Here is a 20,486-nt window from a genome sequence, read left to right as displayed (position 1 = left end):
AGTCCACACTAATTACGTTTTCATTTTAAAATGGCATTGAATTGTCTTTTTTTCAGACGTGTTTTTTTGTAGATTTTTTTTTCATATACGTTTACCGAATGGAAACCTGCTTGTGAACCTGTTAGTTATTTAAAAAGAGCTCAGATACTTGATCAAGCTAATGGAAAACGGAGTCTAAAGAAATGTTACAGCATTATTGGACAGATCTCTGGACAACACAACAATGCAATGGCACAGTGCTAACAGTTACTAAAGTCGGCTGCCGGCCAAACAGCTGACTTCAAATTTAAGTCGAGCTGACTATTTAATTATATGAATTTTGAAAAAGTATGGGCTTGATGAATGAACAAATCCACCTCTCTTTTTTCACGGCAGTCATGTCTTCGACACATTGAAAACACTAAACACTTAATATCTTAAAAGTATCAAGCCTGTGTCAAATGAGAAAAATTTAGCATTTTTTGAAAGTTTAAAATGTCCTACAAAGCTTCTTTTTTTTCATCTATCAATCATGCAGACTGACCTACATCAGGTTTTAAAAATAAAATATGATGTAATGGGAACCTAACTACATTTATTTATATATAAACTGCATACATGATGTATGTTTTTCCACTTCATAAACTTATTCATCGGTTACATTGTGTACTCCCAGAACCCCCTGGCTGGATACTGCATATCCTTGTGAAAATCACCAATCATACGTCTCTGTTAGGTGGTTTGTTTTTGAAGTGCTACATTGCCAAACATTTCATTCAAGGAAATATGATCCATTGAGACCGTAATTCACTAAATGAACATTGTGCTGTGTTGAAGAAGACTTGAAAAAGTCTACGGTCACTGCTGAAGTTTGAAGGCCTTTTTGCCGCTGCAGCACAACTGACAGACATAACACAGCAATACTCAGACTCACCTCATGTCTGCCTTCTCTTTCTCTATTTGGATTACTGCCATCATCTTTTCATAGTCCTTCACTGGGGTATCATATATGGTCCGTGCAATCCACCTGGTGATGGGGTGCTGCAATGACGCACAGTGTTTTTTAATTACTGCAAAAGCATTTGACGAAAACAATCTATCGGATTATCAACCATTTCAGTCTGATCATGTGACATTTGCATGTTGCAGTGCAACGCCATTGTGATCACAGGGCTGCCTCGGTGAATGATCTGTCATTATTTGAATCTTGACAATCGCAGTCATATGTAACATGATGATATACTCGCAACGTTGCTTGTAGATTTTAAGAGATCCCATTGCATGACTGATTTCATCTGTTTACTCGGGTCACAGAGCACTCAGAGAACCTTCTTAAAGAGTTAATGAGAGAAAAAGCTGAGGACGTACCTTGTAGTACTCCCAGTACTCCGGTTCGTAGCCCTCAGGAATTTCAGCCATCTCTGCCTCACCTTCACAACACAACCACACGCGCATGTTCAAATATTATCAACCGATCCAAACGTCCCAGCACTAAAAGACTTAAATGTGGCTTACTTACCGATGAAGACATTCACAAATGTGATAATGACAGCCACGGGAATGCCAGTGAGCAGGAAGTAAAATTGCTGAGGAAAAAAATGAGGACAAAATGAAACATTGAAAGTCCTACTGTTCCGCATGAGTAGAGTCAAAGATTGCATGACTTACCGAGCAAAAACATATCAGGAATATCTGTCCCTTTATGCTGATTTTTTTTCTTTTTCTGCCAGGCTTTTGTCTCATTAAATAAGTAAGTAAGTAACTGATACTCAGAAATTTGTGTTTGACCCTTGCATTGCTTATGACCCGCTCCACGTAACATAATGTATCCAAGAGTGAAAGGTAATTCTATTATTGAGCTCGTTGCGAGACCTTCTGGATTGGTGCATCTTCATGTGTGAAGTAAAAGTACTGGCAGGAGAACATGCTCTAAAGTAAGAGTGAAAATGTGCATGTTACTTTATTAATAAGTAAATCTCAACTGTTTTGAAATGTAATGCAAATACAACTTTTGAGATCTTTGGGAAGGCTGAATTCGTTCGAGTATCATTACAGGGCAGGCTTTTAGTATCCTTGTCCAAGAAGGTAGAGCAGGGCTCCACTTCAGTGTCATCGTGGCTATTGAAACACGACTCTCCATGAAGACTGACCGCTGCAGTGATTGATCTCACCAGAAACATAACTACAGCTCCCAAATTTGGAAAACCTCTTAGCTGCAGCGGACATGGTTTAATACACGAGATGGTTCTCCAGTACTCACCAATAAGCGCAGAAACCTCCTGTCATAGTAGTCAGTGGGCTTGACGACAAACATTTTCTTTCCATGACCCCAACGGACAGCCACTGTAAAACAAAGAACACCCGGCTGATACATGAGGCTGGACAGAATATGACTCTGGTTGTTGATTTAATGTCACAGATTATGTTATTATTTCAAAGGTTAATGTCAGTGTCCTGCACTTCAATGTTGTATGATTGTAAAATGCACACTCGGTGACCCATTATATCCACATTCTGCCTGCATATTTGTATGACTAAATATAGCTATTATCATATTTAATTCTTTACAGGATCGTGTGGCAATATGTTAGATGTGCATCCTTTTGAGTCACGTGTTTTTTATAATAAAATAAAAACACCCATCTCACAAATGAACATATTTTCTAAAGTATTTTAGCTTCGAGCTGTTACAGAAAGCAAGAGGAATTCAAACTATGGTTTTTCACAGGAAAGCTGCAGACCACAATATTTTGACTTGGCATAATTACACCGAGAAGACAAATTATCATTCAAACACTGTAAAACAACTCGTGTGTCAGTTATCAAACACCACTGGCTGAAATTAAAAGAGCGTTGTATTATTGTTTTTGACTTTTTGTTGACAGCAGCGCTGACGTTAGCAGCTAGCTTGAGTTAGCATGCTAACAAGCTACCGAGTCCCGGTGCAAGGTCATGAGAAGAGACGGCTTCGTTTAGCGTCGAGCTCCTCCGGTTTTTGAACCACCGAGGAGCCTCTTACCTTTATCCGCCCGTGGGATAGTTCTAGTGAGCAAGTTTGCCGCAGTGTTTCCAGATTTCAGAGGACTCAGTCTGACTGCAAAAGCAGCAGCAGACCGGAGTAAGCTCATGCCCACCATCGCTACTATGGTCGAACAGCCCAGCTCCGACCAATGGTATGTGTGCGCCGTTAACAACGAGGTGAAGCCGAAACGGCCATCTTTAATGAGGGCACAGGAGGATGACGCTGAAGTTGGTTTCATATTCGTCAGGCAAGGGCAGGGTAAGGGCAGCCCCAGGTTTATATTGAAAACCACTTGACGTAGACCTGTCAAATCTCAACTAGATTAACCCAGATAAACTAAAGCCTTTAAAAAAAATAAAACTTCTGATTGTTTTCAAAAATCCGAAGCTTTAAAATAACTACCCCATCCAGACCTAGATCAAAAAAGCCCTTTACCTGGACTTGTCATAATCCATAGATAATGGATGTTATCCTTCGAGGGTTGTGGTAGGGTTGCAGCGAATCCGAGCTGAAAGTGGGCAAGAGGCAGGTAAGGCCCCCGACAGGTTGACAGTCTATCACCGGGCTGACTAAAGCTGCTTTCAGACATGTAATGAATGTGTCCAGACATTTTCCTGAACTTTTCCAGAGGGGCTGTATGTGAGAACGCAAATGTTGCATGACTTCATGGAAGACGACCCACTCCGGATGTAGATATAAAGATTTTATTACCAGGTAATGAAAACCCAATGATTCTTATTGTTTCTGGCAATTGAACACAAACTAAATCCTATCATATCATATCAAAGTTAAGGACAGGTTTTATTAAAAGTGGCCTTCTGACATTGATATTATCTAACACACCCTTTCACAACAATAAGTGGATTTTAAGGGGTTCAACACAGTCGTCCCTTACATTTTCCCCTAACCTTCGAATTGCAAGCTAACTTCAACGACGTCAGGGTAGTTGCGTTTTTTATTCCAGTTTAACTTAATTTAATAATTTGGCTGACACTGTTCATAACCGTACGATATTTTTAAAAGATATATAAACATATATTAATCCCGTGAAATAAAAAAAAACAAAATACATATGTTGAAATAAAAAAAAGGGGGGGGGGGGTTGAGAGAGAAATGCATGCTGGGTAGTGTGGGAGGGTTTACGGTCAAGATGGCGGCGTCCTCATCAGCAGGACGCGCTTTGACTCTTTGCAAGCAGTTTCAAAATGTCCTGCGGATCTCCACTGCGGTCAATGCTCAACACTGTGCCGCCAATGTGACCAGATATCAGAACCACGTTTACAGGTAAGAGGCTGGAGCAGGAGTTCGAATGGGGACGTGGTTGTGTGGTAACGACGCGACGGTAGAGTCAGCGCTCTCTGACGTGGTTCTTCTTCTTCATGTAAAAAGTGACCGACTACAACTCACCTGCTCCTCATGTTGTAGACACTGACTGTGAACACTTCCGTGTCTCTGCACTGATGAAACAGGAGTCTCTCGCTTTAAAAGCAGGAATAAGAGCATCCGGGGTATTCGTTAACGAGGCCACCTGCTTACATGTGTAGGGTTTGTTCATTGACATTGATAGACAGGTATTATTATATCTACATTTCTTATGCAATATAGGTATAATGGTGTCTTTTTTTTTTGTTGCTACTGAATAACAAGCATGACAGCTAGTGCTGTGGCACAAAGTACAGGGGGGTGCAATTAAGGAAGGAAAGAAGGAGACATCCCCCCATCCTCTCTGATGCTCATTGAAGGGGAGACTTCATATTTACCATTTTAAATTCAGCTGTGCAATCTTCAGGAGAGTATGCATGTTTAAATGACATCCAGGGTGCGTTATGTGTCTTCAAATCCTCACTGCGTGAGTTTATTTTGCATCCACCAGGGGAACGTCTCCTCTCATCGCCCCGTCCTGGTGCAGCAGTCCGCTGAGCTCTGCGGGTCAGTGTCGAGCTCTGCACACCACCGTCAGCGTGCGAGGACTGGAGGAGTTCTTTGACCTCCCTGAGAACTGGGGAGAGTCCAGAGTGAAGTCAGGTACAACACTCAACTCTTGTAGCAGTATAGTGCTCATGTCTCCAGCTTTAACGTGGACATAGTGAGAAACAATCAGTCTAATTCTTGGAGATATTTTGGTAAGGGTAGAGTTTTGTGGAGAGATTAGTAGCCTTTCACACTTTTGCTGTGATTTTGTAGGTGCACCGTGGACTGCCAAACATCTGAGAACAAAGAGCAATGAGGATTTACACAAACTCTGGTAAGGGCCACAGAGATGACACTACTGCTTCACACTATGTAAAGAATTGTCATCTGCGAGCAACGCTCTCTTCCTCTCTCAGGTATGTGCTGTTGAAAGAAAAGAACATGCTGCTGACACTTGAGCAGGAAGCAAGAAGGCAAAGGGTTCAGATGCCGAGTCCAGAAAGATTAAGGAAGGTTGGTGCCATGCTCTGATGACATCTTCACTCAATACTGTAGAAATAGACAGTAACATATGACAGATCTAGGGGAGTTTGTCTTGCAGTATTGTGTTTGAAAGTACAAGCAAAGATAAATCCTCCTCCTCCCAGGTTGAGCGGTCCATCATCAGGCTGGAGACGGTGGTGACTGAGAGGGAGACGGCTTTGCGTCTACTGCAGACTGGACAGGAAAAAGCCAGACCAGGAGACTGGAGGAGGAACATATTTGGACACGTCTTCTGGTGAGGGCTGATACATATATCATGTCAACCATGCATTAAGAGGAAAAATAGAGACTCTAAAATTACCTTTTTAATTGAATCGTTCAATACTCTTCTGAGTGGATTTTATGATGTGTACATTTTTTTGTGAATTTAAATTAATAAGAATGATACTGAAAAAAATACTGTTAGTTAAGTTATGTCATTCAAACCTGGTCTGGATTTTGACATAGCTAATTCAGCAGAGGCAAAGCTGACCTTCAGTAGATGTCCTTTAATCTGAATGTGGTATCTTCTAATGGGCCAGGTTTTCATCACTTACATGAACTGCTCTCAGACATGCATTTAAGTCCTTACATTTTCCTGAACTTTTCTGGAGGGACTGTATGTTGAGCTGGGCATTTTCTCTAACTTCCCCTGCCAACCCCGAAGTAAAATGTCTGCTGAGTGAGCCCATGTGACAATACAGAAGGAAAATCTCTGGAAGATTCACAGCTATTTTTCCTTTTGGTGTGAATGAACAATCCCCTGCTGCATTACTTGTATGTGAACGGCAAACTCCTGAAAATGTCTGGATACAATTTTCTAAACAATTTCATGAGATTATGTCTGAAAACAGCTGTAGACTTTTTTTTCCCCCCCCCCCTCAGGTATCGATTCAAAGAATATGCATGTCCTTGGTACATGAATAAAAGATACAAGCGAAAGAGGTTCTACACACCAAATTTTGTCCAACCACACCTGAGGTAAGACAGTATGATGAATTCAATTTTAAATGAAGTGTAGCACGTGGAGAATGTAACCCTGAGTTACATCACATAAAATTTGTCCTTTTAACAATTCGTTTTTTTTTTTTAATTAATACGTTTCTGTCTTTCAGGCTGCGTATAGAGAAGTACCTTCGGGAAAGGGCCAAGAAAGCAAACCTGGAGAAGAAAACTCAGGCCAAACTAAGGGAGAAGTTTCCTCAAATGAAGATTTCCTCATCATAAAATTTCCGGTTTCCTTTTCGCTGATAATACATTTTTCAGACCCAATGCTCTCTAAAGGTTTTATTTGCTAAGTTTAAATGGCTGCACTTATATCTGAGTCAGGTCAATTCAAATAACTGACAGTGGTCTGAAACTAGTATACAAGTATAGGTTTATATGTCGTGCAGTTATTTAATCCTATGGGATAAACTGTGCTACATCACCCAATACTCATACATTGATCACTTTATTCATACTTGTTAATAAAGTCCTTATTTCCCTCAGTGTTTTGAGTCAAGGCTTATGGATATAGTATCGTGACCTTGGATAAACTTTAGCATATGACTGTCAACCACACACCAGGCTTTTATACAAATAAAAACAATTTTACAGTACTCTTTATTTCATCACTCAGAAAATCATTTAACAAAAATGACTATTTTTAAAAGACCTTGTAGCCAATGACAAGCAAAAGTGAAAATTAAATACAGATTTATGAGCTGACACGTCATTAAGCACAGGTACGAGCTGGCTGCCCTTTGCTTATGAGTTCACTTACTACACAGAAAAAAAACGAGGCTTATGAACAAAAGACATTCACCCCAAACTAAGGTTGTTCTTCCAAATACAGATCCTAAAAACACGTCAGTGTTCTGCAGAAGCCATTTGTTTCTTACGCAATTGTCCCCAGTGTGATAAAAAATGTTTAGACTTTAAAATCTCAAGGTTTCCACAAAACTGCAACAATCTAACGTTAAGGCAAACTCACAGTTATGACAAACAAAAATAAAAAATTCTTCATGGTGACAGTTTATATTGTAGATGTTTGCCTGATATCTACAACAAATCCCAGACAGGCATGTGGATCAACTCGGTATTAAAAAGAAATCATACAAAACAAGTGATAGACTTCGGTAGATGTTCCTGAGTCTGGGGTCAATGGTGAAGGATTGCTGATGCTGAGCTTGTGGCAAAAACGGTGACGGGTCAAGGGCACTTCCTGTCCACACACTGCTTCCCTCCCTCCTCGTACTCTTGTTTGGAGATCCACATCTGCTGGAAGGTTCCCTGGCAGAGCAAGAACGTGCTTTTGTTTGAACAAATCCTCATTGCAATCAGAATAAAAACACAAGCACATAACTTAAGACAAAGGTTTCGAGAGAAGGGGGTGTATGACCTGCTGACGGTTCTCTTGTATTTTGCTATTTCATAACTGGGGTGTTAGATTTTTTTTTTTTTTTTAAAACATAACCTACACATGCAGTGGGGTATATACCCACTGTTCTTCTTATAGAATAACTGATTTGTTTTAAATATATTTGTGTATGAATATCATGATGCTCCTGTGCTAACACTGGCTGTAGTCTGATGGTCTGAGAGCCAAGACTCTAGAGGATTTATTTTAAATTGCATCAGTGTGTGAGACACTTTCCGTTCTCTCAACAACTTATGTCATAAAGATAAAAGTTTTGAAATTGTTGAAGCGTTCTTTCAATACAGTTTTAACAGCTGTGTCCTTACGAGCGATGCCAGGATGGAGCCTCCTATCCAGGCGCTGAACCGACGCTCCACTGTCGTGTTGTTGGCGATAAGCTTCAGCCTCATGCTCTGCAAATCACAGACACACACGTTCAACTCTGGTAGGAAATAGTATGAAGATGACACCATGTAACAAGTTGTCCATAAATTAAATTCTTAGAGAACTGAAGTCTCTTTCAGAGGAATTTTTCGAACAAACAGGGCAGTGTTTTGAATTTGCAGCATATTACTAATATTAATCAGAACGTATAGAGAAGAGGAGGCACTAACTTACCGGAGGGGTTTTCTGGGAGAGTTCTCTGTTCAGTCGGTCGGTGAAGCCCTGAATGAGCGTGTTTCCTCCAGTCACCACCACACTGCCATACAATCCCTACAACAAATCAAAGTTCCTTTTTAAAATCAATGTTAAAAACTGAAGAGCAGCACACAGACACATTGACTACATCTTTTCAGGCTGTGAAATACCCTGATTTGTTAACATCGTCAAACTGACAAATGTAATCATTCCTATAGTTATATTACGAAGAGGCAACCAATCTACCTCTATGAGCAATCTCTCATATAGTGGTTTGCTCTGAATCCTCCCCAGAGAATGGGTGTTTCATTCAGCTGTTGACTAAATGAAAATGTAAGGTATTGTCAAAGCTGTGTTGGGTGCTAGTTTGCCTTAAATGATGAACCTGTCATTGGTTTCTACCTCAAAGAATAAATAAGTTAAAAAAAAATACACAAATTAAAATATTGGAAATCCATTCCAGTTAGGAGCATTAGCTACAGTTATGAAATGAACAGTAAACAAAGTCGTCATGAAAACGAAAAATGTTATTATTCACCGGCCGAATGTCAATGTCACACATTCCCACGCTGGTCGTCACCACGTGGCCGACTCCTAACATGGTGTTTCCAGACAGGCCCTGAAGTGATTAGACACAAACTGAAGCATTACATCACACGCACAAACAATCGATTCATAAACCACCAGAAAGCCACACGTTTGGAAACTCTGGAAAATTATGTTTAGCCATCACGGCTGTTAGCTGTGGAGCAAGCTGAGCAAGCACACACCTTGGCATTAGAGGGGTCGAACAAGCCCTCAGGGATCTTCAGTCTCTCAGCTCCAAAGTCACAGTTGAAGCCGTTGGGCAGCTCGTAGTGTACTGTGGGCATCTGTGCAGCCACTCTGTGGAGGAGAGGGAGGGTTAAACTTCCACCCATGTTTTAATGAACTCCAAACTCCCGTTTTCCAGCAGGGACTGGTAACCTTGTGAAGAAGTGCTGCTGTGTTTGTGAGGTGGCTCAAACCAGTCCTGTTCTTGTGGCTAAAAACTATCGAGGGGTAGAAAGTAATCGACACATTCTCATCAAGTTAAAAATAACTGTCTTACTGTTCATCATATGGGGAGTCTGACACCTGCAACACAGCCGCCTGGAAGTCCTGGATCACACACTGCAAACAGTAAGACAAACTAGTTGACAAACAAATTTAAGAAGATAAAATATGTAGTAACAAGCTACGGAGTCTTATTACAGCTCAGCACAAACGAGTTGGTGATACTGAATGTGGTCGTACACGAGTCCAGTGCTTACATTACACATGTAGTTGTGCCATGAGCGGGTGACTTGAGGTAATTTCTCCTTTTTCTTCCAGCTGGGCTGAGCTCCTTCCCGAACCCCATCCTGGAACGACAAACACTCTTCTGAAGGGTGGTGACATTAAACCCTAACGCAGACTGTGAAGACCCTTTTAATTCAGATGTTATAACCTCATTAAAATTAAGTGTCCGTTTGACTTCAGTAAATCTCACCTTTGATGCAATCATATACGGAGGGATTATTTCATTATTTAACTCTTGGAACAGCTCTCTACACTGCATGCTCATGAAGTCTCCAGCCAGGGGCGACTTGACGATGCCTGTCAGAGAAAATGAACAATGCATGACTCACGATGTACAGGAACACATAGGAAATCTCCACCTTGTTTCCTTATGATACAGTAACTTTGTTTAAACTTTCTCAGCTTGGTGCACCGTGAGCATGATTGCGCCCTTAGAGATCGCCGGTTCTTCAGATTAGCAAACTGCTGAATCACTCTCCTCTTTTTTTGTTTCTTTGCAGCCTTGTATCACAAAGGCATTAAGCTGTTCTACAACCGGACCGCTCACAAGGAAAGGTTGGAACTATTCGATTTACAGCTTTGCATTGTTTACTGAAAATTCCTCTTGTCCAACAAAAATTAACAGAAACATGTAATAACTGAATATTTGTGGTAACCGCTGGCTGGACTGGAAAGTCTGAGATGCGTGTTCCAACCAGTAGATGGCAACATAAATCGCACTTATTTATTAATATTATTAATCTTCTAAATGTTGTATTCCCTCCCTGTTTTTTTTATCCATAAGTAAAATCTGAAATTAGATTATCAGTTATTTCACAATGAATGATTCGTTTTACCTTGCTGCAGGACGTAGCCATCATGTACTGGAATGGCCGTGGTATGTGTGGCCCCGCTGTCCAAGACCAAGCCTGTGGACCGCCCGTTTGCAAAGCTTGGATACGCAGAGTCAAGGAAATGCAATGCAGTTCAACAAGCAACAGATACAGTATTAGTTCAACAGACTAGTCATGAGAGAAATTGAACCATTATCAAACAGTAGAGGGACTATTGAACGACGTGTATCTAACAGCAAAGGATACGCAGACAGCACGGCTGATTTGCAGAGGAAGAAGGCGGGAATGTTGTAATGCTCGAACATCAGCTCTGTTAGTTTCTCTCGTTTCGCTCTTGTGTTCCACTGCAGAGACAGAACACAAGTTAACCCACTCAGCACAACAAATATTAATACATTTCTCCATGAAGTGACAAGGACCTGAGGCTGGTGGACTTTCTAACCCTCCCCTGACCTTAATTTAAAAGATCACCTGCTAGTATTTTACAAAATATTAAAATCGGAATCAGACTTTTAAAAAGAAACTTTCAGAGGGAACAAATCGTCTGATATTCAAATTCAACACGTATGAATATGACCTTTGTACAATTACAGAAGATGTGGCCTGTGTGAAGCTAACTCACCGAGGCTTCTGACATGAGCACTGGATGCAGACTGGGTTCGGACTTAAAATGCATCTTGTAGGTGTGATCCAAAATAGCCTGGAAACTGTCCCAGTCTTCAACTGTAAACAGAGCAGAAGAAAACACCGGTGAAACGACTGCTGGTTTACTACTTTTGGCTTTAACAGAGGCAAAAACCTGAGGTTATCAGAAAGTTTTTTCAGATTCCACGTCTAGTTTTTGGAGCTGGTGTACAGCTACTGGTGGAAACCTACATAAAATATTCTTCTAGGGCTGCAACTAAGGATTATCATTTATTATTATGGATTCATCTGTGGATCATTTTCTGTATTAATCAGGGTTAGGGTTAATCATTTTTGCCCTGAGTTTGTCAGAAAATGGTGGAAAATGCAAATTTCCCACAGTACATGGAAACATATTAAAATGGCTTACTTTATTTGACAAACACAAATATTCAGTTTATTCAGTCAAACAGAGAAACAAGGTGGTAGATTGTGATTTTAGCTTGAAAATAAAAAAGATTCATCTAAATCTATCAAGATAATTGCTGGTACTTTCACATTTTTTGGTTGATTGACTAATTGATGAATTGACTGGTCAATGCTGCTCTATTTTCTTCACACATGGAAAGACGTTCATTTATTTACACTAACAAGCTAAAGACATGCTTTACCTGAAAACAAAGCAGCGACACAATAGTTATTGGCTTTTTTTTAAGGTAGAGATCTACAATAAAACTCTCCATCACAAAAAACATGCATCTTTCGTCATCACTGCCGGGTCAGATGGCGGAGAAAATAGAGCGATGATGAGCTTTTTTAGACAATCATTTGAGCACCAGGCACCAATGTTCCAGGTCAGCACTCTGAGGGACCCGTGGTCCCACGGTGCCGTTCTGCTGCAATTAAGATTGGTGTCACACTCATCTCTAAATAGCTTCACAGCCAAACTCAGCTGGACCTGATTCTGATGAGCACCATCAGCTGGGTCAGTGCACCAGAGCGACTGCTGTACATCTGCTGTCGCCGATACTTCTGAGGTGACAAATGAAATAGCACTGGAAAATGTAGCGATTGTCGCTGATGACGTGCAGAGAATTTAGACTTAAATGTTTGTAATAGTCCTGGAACTATTATTATATCATATTATTGTGTTGGATCACGAGAAAACTCAGTTGACAGAACTAGAAGGCTGCAATACTTATTGTTTTCCATTGTTCATCAATCTGCCTATTATATTCCAGATTAATAGACCTAATTAAAATATTCAATTAAATTTACAACTACTATGAATGTTATTACTATTATTATAAGAAAAGCAATGCAAACCAGAGACTGTGAGTTATTTGTTTAGAAAGACGATGAAAAATAATTAATTGAAAAATAGCTGCAGAATAAATTTCTGTTGACCAACTCATTTAGTAACCGATTAGAAAGTGTGTCAACTCTACAGAATGATTTTGAAAACCGATCAATGTCATTTTTTAAATAATTTTTATTGTAAACTACTGGGTTTTTTGTTTTGTTTTTTTTCCAGAATACTTGATTTCTGCCCAACTTTTCAGTACCAAGGACAGCTCTGGACATGTGACCCACATCTTGTTTTGGGCATTAAATCTCCAATTACAAGTACAAATTTGAAGATGAAAATATGAACACGGGTCACCAGACATGGCATTGAACCCATGATGGAATGAGGTTTGCCTGGGATCAAGAGGACACTAGATGGGAGAGCCCATGATAATGAGTTACCTTGGTCTTTAAATAACCTCATTAATATTTATGACGAGCAGCAGTCAACTATATGTCAGTCACGACTGTGACGAGTTCATCTACAAAGTGGATTGTGAGACCAAAACTGTACAATTATTGATATGGATCAAGCAGAGGAGACTAAATATTCATAGCTCGGGTTTGTCACAGACCATGACAACAAAAACAGGGCCGTACACTCACTAACAACCCATGAGTCCTTTCTCAGGACTGCATATAAATAGTAGGAAATAGTTGGAAACATCATCTGTCTATTGTATCAGAATATAAACCAAGTTGACTCTGTATGTGATATTTCTCTCCACTCATTATTATCCACAACCTAGGACATCACAGCAAAGAAAAAAACAAAAAATGTTCTTTTGGTGAGGTGAAATTTTTAGCACTAATTGTAATACAAACACTCACTCATGCCATTCTTGAGTGGGGACATGACCTCCATGTTTTCTCTGGGTACCCTCAGCTGGTTGGTATCAATGTAATAGGTGGTGCCGCTCTGCTTGCCCTTGTCACCATCCGTCTCCATGGGCGTGCTGCCATCCTCCCGGTCAAGAGTCACACCTATCACCGTGGGGAAGTCCGCCTGAACCGAGCCATGACAAAACAGGACACAATTGCCTCGTCACGACACATTCTTTGCTTCCTGATAGTGACAAGACTAATATTACACAGGCTAATGAGAGTACAGTCTGCTGAGGGCCAATGAGTATCCATCTCTGACACTTTGCTCGTCAAAATCATATTTACAATCTAGATCTCCACCTAAAGAGCAGATGAATTCAAAGCAGATAAATCAAAACCAAGCAAGTGGTCCAGAATGATCTGAACTCAATTTATTCCGTCTGTCTCCAGGGTGACAGCACCTCATTTCTTGACATTGACGTTCCCCCAGAAGGAAGATGAAGATGCACAGAGGCAGAAAAGACACATAGTTAATCAGGTCATCTGAGTTATCCACTTACCTTGGGACAGTCTTCTCCTGCGTAGCCAGCTCTTACAGAATAAGAGCCAATGTCGAACACCAAAGCTCCCACCTCATCTGCAGAAATGAAAGAAGTGTCATGAATCTGATTTAAACTGTATTTAAACTGCATTTTCACAACTATTATGGCTAGGGATGAAATTATGATATCATCATATTAGGAATATCAGTTGTTCAGTTATGTCTTTATTTAGTCTGTTTCCTTATACATGCTTCTATGTGAACCAATTATCCACCTGGAGGAAGCTCAGTAAAATTTACTTTCTTTAGGTTCGGGCTCTAAAATGACAAATGGCATTCATTTTTTTCTTGAGTTACGGTTAACATAATCAGTAGAGTGTAGTCACTCAAACAATGGTTGTTTTTGTTTTATCTCAAATTTTCTCTCACCCACCAAATGTTCATATTCTCACAATAATCACTAACACATAGAAAAGACAAAACTGAAGCATTTAAACCTAAAGAAAACTTTGAAAATCATGCATTTCATCAACTGTCTCAAAAGGCTTAACAGACCAGAGACAAACAAACAAAGTCAGTTGTTTGTACAGAGTACACTCTTTAAGCATGAGTTCAAACAGCAGGAGCCATTATGTATCCAGTTAACACATCAAATGGATTGATAATGATTTTTACAATGAATTGTAGTAATTGATGAAGTTAGAAAAGTATCATGCTCTGTATTGGGACCTCAACTGATTCTTCTGTATGTATCTGGTGAATAGTATCAAAACCTTTCAAGTAAGATTCTGTGTGAACTGAATTATTATTATTTTTTCTTCCATCAACTTTTACCAGTTCACCACACAGGTCACTCTTGAGGTTATCTTCTAATGTCCTGTTGCCTGAACACCATATGCTACATTGTTGTGGTATTGAATGGAACCATTAATGAACTGGTGTGCATAAGTAAAAGGTTACTGAATATAACTAATATTAATGTATGTTTTTAATCATAAGGGTAGTTATTATTAGCAATGGCAACAACATGAACGATGCATACTTGCAGCAGATTCACTTACAAAAGGAGTAACTATGATTGAGTCACCTCTTGGACACGTGGGATACCTGGACACATGTATCTCCACTTCTAAGAAAGCTACATTTAACACTAACGTTATACAAACGACGGGCTGCGTTCAGGAGCTCGACAAGCCCACTTTCATTCATTTCCTTGCTAGCTCGCTAGCGGCACCGAGGTATGTTCACGTGATTGCTGCATTGACAAACGGACTTTAAGCAACAGCATGATGTATTTGAGGGGATAATACATTCATATATATTCTTAAACGCACAGCGACTGAAAATGTCAACAACAATGTTGCTTCAACTGTTTGTTTTTTTCGCGGAGCGAGACGTTAGCACAGCTAGCGTAGCTAGCTAGCTACGAAGCAGGCTAAAGCTACAGAACGGGACAACGTGGACAACGGTTTCGTTTTATTTGAACCGTAAGGTCTCACTCACCGCCTCCATACACGCCGCCACTCATCCTCTAAATGGTCGCAGCAGCAACTTTGCCAGTGTAGATGATATTACGGCAGAAACGCAGCCGCCAAACGGTCAATCACAACAAAGGGGCTCAGTTAGCATGGATCGGTGTAACGAAGCAGGCGCCACACTGCGTCGAGCTCGCCGTCCAATCAGGGCGCAGCACAGCGGCACTACTTCCGTTTAGAGAAGTCCTCGAGCAAGCTGACTTCCTTCAATGCCGAGGAGCGGACGTGGCTACTGTGAACCTGACATCAACGTGAGTTAAACTGCTCACAACATACAGGGATTCTCTTTAAAACTCCTTCAGAAGTTGAAGTGCAGGGTGGTGTGGGCGCAGGGTTTCTAACAACAGGCGGGTGTTAGTGGGGGTAAAGTGCAGGACCTTGAGTCACGGTCGTTCGGACGTGGTTCTCGGCCAAAAGTTTCTGCACTCGCATCATAAATCTAATTTAGACCAACATATACATAATAATCAGTATATAACACGCAGAACGGGATTTTAACTGATACAAAATCAAACTTAAGTATTTTTGGTTCCCTGTCAGTGACACCGTCGGTGTTGAGTGTGCCACTTCTGTCGCACAAACAAGGAGTCAGGCTGCAACAGCCTCGTGGTGGCCCAATGTTGGATTGATTGCGCCTGCGCAAGCCCCAATATTGAACTATTGAGAGGTTTCACCTGCATTTACAGCCCTGTCGAAAAAGTGTAGCCTCTAAAAGTCAGGATGCGTTAAAAAATATGGCGATGCATAGATTTTATTGTATTTTATTTTATTGTGCAGCATATGGCGGGGGGAACTCAAGGAAATCCACATTTTGGTGTGACATTTGGTGTGGCCACCCTTTAAAGTAGCACATGTAGGGTAGAACTTCTGTCTCGTTATGTAGTCTCAGACGGACTGGTGTTGAGATCAGATGTCTGTGGAGGCCACACCATCTGTTGCAGAACAACTTGTTCTTTCGCTGGAAATACTAGTTTGGGGCTGCGATTGGGCTCATTGTCATACTGCAGAAGGATTTTGGGACGAAAGCAACTCAAAGGTTTGCAAAGAACTGTATATTTGATATAAAGCTACTGTGTGTTTGATATTAAGTTAATGAGACATCTTACTCTGTACTTATGCATATATATGTATTCATAGAGAAATCACTTCATAAAAGTATTTTCCTCTTAGTCACAGAAGAGAGGCAGAGCACCTGTACTAGCAGCTGTACTACATCCTGCATTGCACTATAACCAGCTGACACGACTGGGGCTGCAATAAAGAATTTACAATTATTATCATTATTTAATTAACCTGTAATCTCTCAATTGGTCTGTTCAATGTCATTTTCCAGAACCCAAGGTGACCTCTTTAAATAGCCTTTTTGTTTTTGTTTGAGTCTAAAACCAAGAGAATTGGTGACTTATCGAAATGTGCAAATATACACATAGGATGAACTGTTTTCAGTTAATATTTTTGCATTTTGTGTTAATCGAAGGACACATGTTTAACCCAACATTAAAATAGTTGCAGCAAGGTTAATCTTGTTAGCTGGCTAATTGATTATTACACTCATAGTTTCATTCGTAAATACATGAATTCAAAGAGAAGATGTTTTTACTTAAACGTTCTATTTATTATACCAACTGTCTCTGGCCAACACATGTTTACTGTTCTTACTCCCTGGAGAACACGTGTCTGGGGACTGTTACACAGCTTAGTGTTTTTTTTAATGCACTTTATTTAGTTTAATTTTTTTAAAGGCTTGGATTTTATGTGTGTGTTTCATACTTGTTCATGTATCTCAAGTGTGTGTATTCTGTTTTCTGGTTTGGGTGTCCTCACTCAGACAAATTCCAATCAACTTTTTTGATATGGCAATAAAGTTTTGAATCTTAAATCTTTCAACATTCTTTTTTGAAGTTGGAAACAGCAGTTGACAGAACTGGACTTAAAATGATTTGTCGAGTAATATTTGATTAACATAAACTTTATGGGATATTATTTTGACTATAGCTTAATCATTTATGTCATTTTCATACATTATGTGGTTCAAAAACATTCTCTGATTCAGAATGCTTTTCGTAATAATTGTCAGGTGGAAAAAAAAACATTGTTCTGTTAACGATTATCTGCAAATGTTTCTTAAACATTTTAAACTCGTGAAATAAATTTTTAACTTTCTTTGCTTCCAGCACCCATGCAGCGCTGCCTCACTCTGACTTTTGCCCGGCAAAGCAGTCTCCTATTGGGGAATAAATTTGCAACTGTCCACTGTCAGCAGACGGCAGCCATGTCAGGTCTCCTCATCCACCAGCCCAAGTACGCCTGGCTGAAAGAGCTTGGTCTGTCCGAGAACAATCCCGGCGTTTACAATGGCAGCTGGGGAGGTAGCGGGGAGGTCATCACGTCTTACTGCCCTGCCAACAATGAGCCGATTGCCAGAGTAACCCAGGCTACTTTGGGGGAGTATGAAGAAACTGTCCAGAAGACGAAGGAGGCTTGGAAAATCTGGGCAGATATTCCAGCTCCCAAAAGAGGGGAGATTGTGAGGCAGATTGGTGATGCACTTAGGAAGAAGATCAAAGTCCTTGGGAGCCTAGTGTCACTGGAAATGGGCAAGATCTATGTTGAGGGCGTGGGCGAGGTTCAGGAATATATTGATGTCTGTGATTACGCTGTTGGTCTGTCCAGAATGATTGGCGGGCCCATTTTGCCCTCAGAAAGACCAGGCCATGCTCTGATCGAACAGTGGAACCCAGTTGGACTTGTCGGCATCATCACTGCCTTTAACTTCCCAGTGGCTGTGTATGGCTGGAACAACGCCCTCGCTCTGACCTGTGGCAACGTCTGCCTTTGGAAAGGAGCTCCTACCACACCTCTCACAAGTGTTGCAGTTACCAAAATCGTGGCTGAGGTGCTGGAGCAGAACAACCTGCCCGGTGCAATCTGCTCCATGACCTGTGGAGGCGCTGATATCGGTACCGCCATGGCAAAGGATGAGCGTGTTGATCTGCTGTCGTTCACTGGAAGCACCAATGTTGGCAAGATGGTGGCCATGATGGTGCAGGAAAGGTTTGGTCGCAACCTGTTGGAGCTTGGTGGAAACAATGCCATCATTGTGTTCGAGGATGCTGATCTAAATCTTGTGGTGCCTTCTGCTGTTTTTGCATCTGTGGGAACTGCTGGCCAGCGCTGCACCACAACCAGGAGGTTGATTCTACACGAGAGCGTTCACGACACAGTGGTTGAGAGGGTCACCAAGGCCTACAAACAAGTACGCATTGGAGACCCCTGGGATCCCAGCACCATGTATGGACCTCTGCACACCAAGCAAGGTGTGGATCAGTACCTGGCAGCTATTGAGCAGGCCAAACAACAGGGCGGCACAGTGGTCTGTGGAGGAAAGGTGATGGACCGTCCCGGACACTACGTGGAGCCCACCATTATCACAGGGCTGGCTCACGATGCTCCCATCGTCCACACAGAAACCTTTGTCCCCATCCTCTACGTCCTCAAATTCAAGACAGAAGAGGAGGCGTTTGCCTGGAACAACGAGGTCAAGCAGGGTCTGTCCAGCAGCATCTTCACCAAAGATATGGGCAGGGTTTTCCGCTGGCTCGGGCCCAAAGGATCCGACTGCGGCATTGTGAATGTCAACATTCCTACAAGTGGAGCTGAGATTGGAGGAGCCTTTGGCGGGGAGAAACACACTGGAGGTGGAAGAGAGTCCGGCAGCGACTCGTGGAAGCAGTACATGAGGCGTTCAACGTGCACAATAAACTACAGCAAGGATCTTCCTCTGGCACAAGGAATCAAGTTTGAGTGAAGACTTGAAATAGATTAATTAAGCTTCAACGTTGCCCAGAAGGATAACACTAAATGTTGGTGACAAAGTATTGCTTAACAAATTCAAGGCATTCGTTTTTTGCATTTTTTGCAAGGTCAGTTTAATTAGAAAAAAATAATATAATTAGTGTCTCATTAGTTATTTATCAAGTCTGTTTTTGTGGTTATGGCTTTTGAGATTAATCCTGAATTTAAAGTTTGAAAATTGTTGTGTTTAAGGTCAAATTCTTTTCCCCAATATGTTGGTGTGCACTTTTCTACAAGCCCTTAAAGTCAGTTTGAGTGCTACTTCACTGTAACACATACTTGATATGGTATAAAAATAAATCTTTATTTTGGAAGAATATCTGAAGTCGACATAACTAACAAGGTAGAATTTAGTATACAAGTCAATTAAGGTGCAAAAGTCCTTTTTGATTTGACAATACAGTAGATCTTATATGAACAGAGACGCTTAAGATCGCAAGATAGTCATTCTAGTAATAACAGCCTTTTATCACAGACTGCTAGGTGGAAAAAATCATGAAAGTTTCCAAGATTATAAAAAAACAATCCTGGTTAATTTAAGGTAGCTGTAAAACACCTGTTTGCATCTCTATTATAGCATTTATATGAACAGATCAGTCAAGAGTAACTGGTGTAAATGCAGTGATCCGTGTACTATACTTTGCATCTAAAGCGACCTTCAAGAGAGAGTCACAATGTACTTTTCAGACTATCAAATAACAATAAAGTCTTCTTGGTTATATATGGCCTTGGTCTATGTTTTCTTTCCTAGCTGCTGTTTGGCAGTTTCTTATCATCTGTTCTCTCACGCATCACTCAAATCATCCAAGCTGCAGATTTCGGCAAACAATAAGTACAGACACAGTGAAGATAAAGACAGATGAGAAAATGTGTCTATAAAATGAATTTCTGTTTTAATTTGTAATATTAAATCCCAGACATTTCTTACACTGATTTGAAAATTTGTAAATGAGGAAAAATGTATTGGAGTCAAAACCAACATGTAGGAAAATAAGTTGAATCCATTACAGAAATATTACATGTTTTTATATGATCTATACCTGAACATATATATATATACAGCATTACGCTTTTTGCTTAAAATTAATTCACAAAAGTCTACAATAATTTTTTTCTACATGCACTCAATGGT

At 40.6% G+C, this 20,486-nt stretch overlaps 4 protein-coding genes across 5 annotated transcripts in view; 2 read left to right on the top strand and 2 right to left on the bottom strand.

Annotated features, from left to right (window-relative positions):
- The window catches only part of ndufb5 (NADH:ubiquinone oxidoreductase subunit B5), a 3,655-nt gene extending 401 nt beyond the window's left edge, over nt 1–3,254 (bottom strand). Inside the window, exons 1-5 of the mRNA XM_035647212.2 lie at nt 2,999–3,254; nt 2,240–2,322; nt 1,499–1,565; nt 1,348–1,409; nt 914–1,020 (exon numbers count right to left, since the gene is read on the bottom strand). Of these exons, the coding sequence (XP_035503105.2) occupies nt 914–1,020; nt 1,348–1,409; nt 1,499–1,565; nt 2,240–2,322; nt 2,999–3,239 (560 nt within the window). The 5' untranslated portion in view covers nt 3,240–3,254. The remainder of the gene's footprint in view (nt 1–913; nt 1,021–1,347; nt 1,410–1,498; nt 1,566–2,239; nt 2,323–2,998) is intronic.
- Nucleotides 3,255–4,121: 867 nt separating this feature from the next.
- mrpl47 (mitochondrial ribosomal protein L47) lies at nt 4,122–6,924 on the top strand. The gene is made up of 7 exons (XM_035647211.2): nt 4,122–4,285; nt 4,875–5,026; nt 5,186–5,246; nt 5,329–5,425; nt 5,560–5,690; nt 6,320–6,415; nt 6,550–6,924. The coding sequence occupies exons 1-7, from the start codon at nt 4,152–4,154 to the stop codon at nt 6,659–6,661; spliced, it is 783 nt and encodes a 260-aa protein (XP_035503104.2). The 5' UTR covers nt 4,122–4,151; the 3' UTR covers nt 6,662–6,924.
- Nucleotides 6,925–7,020: 96 nt separating this feature from the next.
- On the bottom strand, nt 7,021–15,648 carry actl6a (actin-like 6A). Its single transcript, XM_035647206.2, has 14 exons — nt 15,468–15,648; nt 13,984–14,060; nt 13,430–13,604; nt 11,250–11,350; nt 10,874–10,971; nt 10,631–10,725; nt 9,985–10,091; nt 9,767–9,856; nt 9,565–9,626; nt 9,245–9,359; nt 9,013–9,093; nt 8,454–8,549; nt 8,162–8,248; nt 7,021–7,708 (listed from the first exon to the last, which is right to left on the bottom strand). Exons 1-14 carry the CDS (start codon nt 15,490–15,492, stop codon nt 7,628–7,630), a joined length of 1,290 nt encoding a protein of 429 aa, XP_035503099.1. The 5' UTR covers nt 15,493–15,648; the 3' UTR covers nt 7,021–7,627.
- Nucleotides 15,600–20,075, top strand: aldh7a1 (aldehyde dehydrogenase 7 family, member A1). Of its 2 annotated transcripts, none has more exons than XM_035647204.2 (2): nt 15,600–15,750; nt 17,674–20,075. In XM_035647204.2, exon 2 carries the CDS (start codon nt 17,679–17,681, stop codon nt 19,305–19,307), a length of 1,629 nt encoding a protein of 542 aa, XP_035503097.1. In that variant the 5' UTR covers nt 15,600–15,750; nt 17,674–17,678; the 3' UTR covers nt 19,308–20,075. The 2 variants fall into 2 exon arrangements, with proteins under 2 accessions (XP_035503097.1, XP_035503098.1); XM_035647205.2 differs by lacking the exon at nt 15,600–15,750 and adding an exon at nt 16,366–16,535.
- Nucleotides 20,076–20,486: the final 411 nt, after the last annotated feature.

This window comes from Scophthalmus maximus, chromosome 13 (genome assembly GCF_022379125.1).
Source record: "Scophthalmus maximus strain ysfricsl-2021 chromosome 13, ASM2237912v1, whole genome shotgun sequence".
NCBI lineage: Eukaryota > Metazoa > Chordata > Actinopteri > Pleuronectiformes > Scophthalmidae > Scophthalmus > Scophthalmus maximus.
The sequence above is the reverse complement of the archived record's forward strand: the minus strand, read 5'-3'. Positions and strand labels throughout refer to the sequence as shown.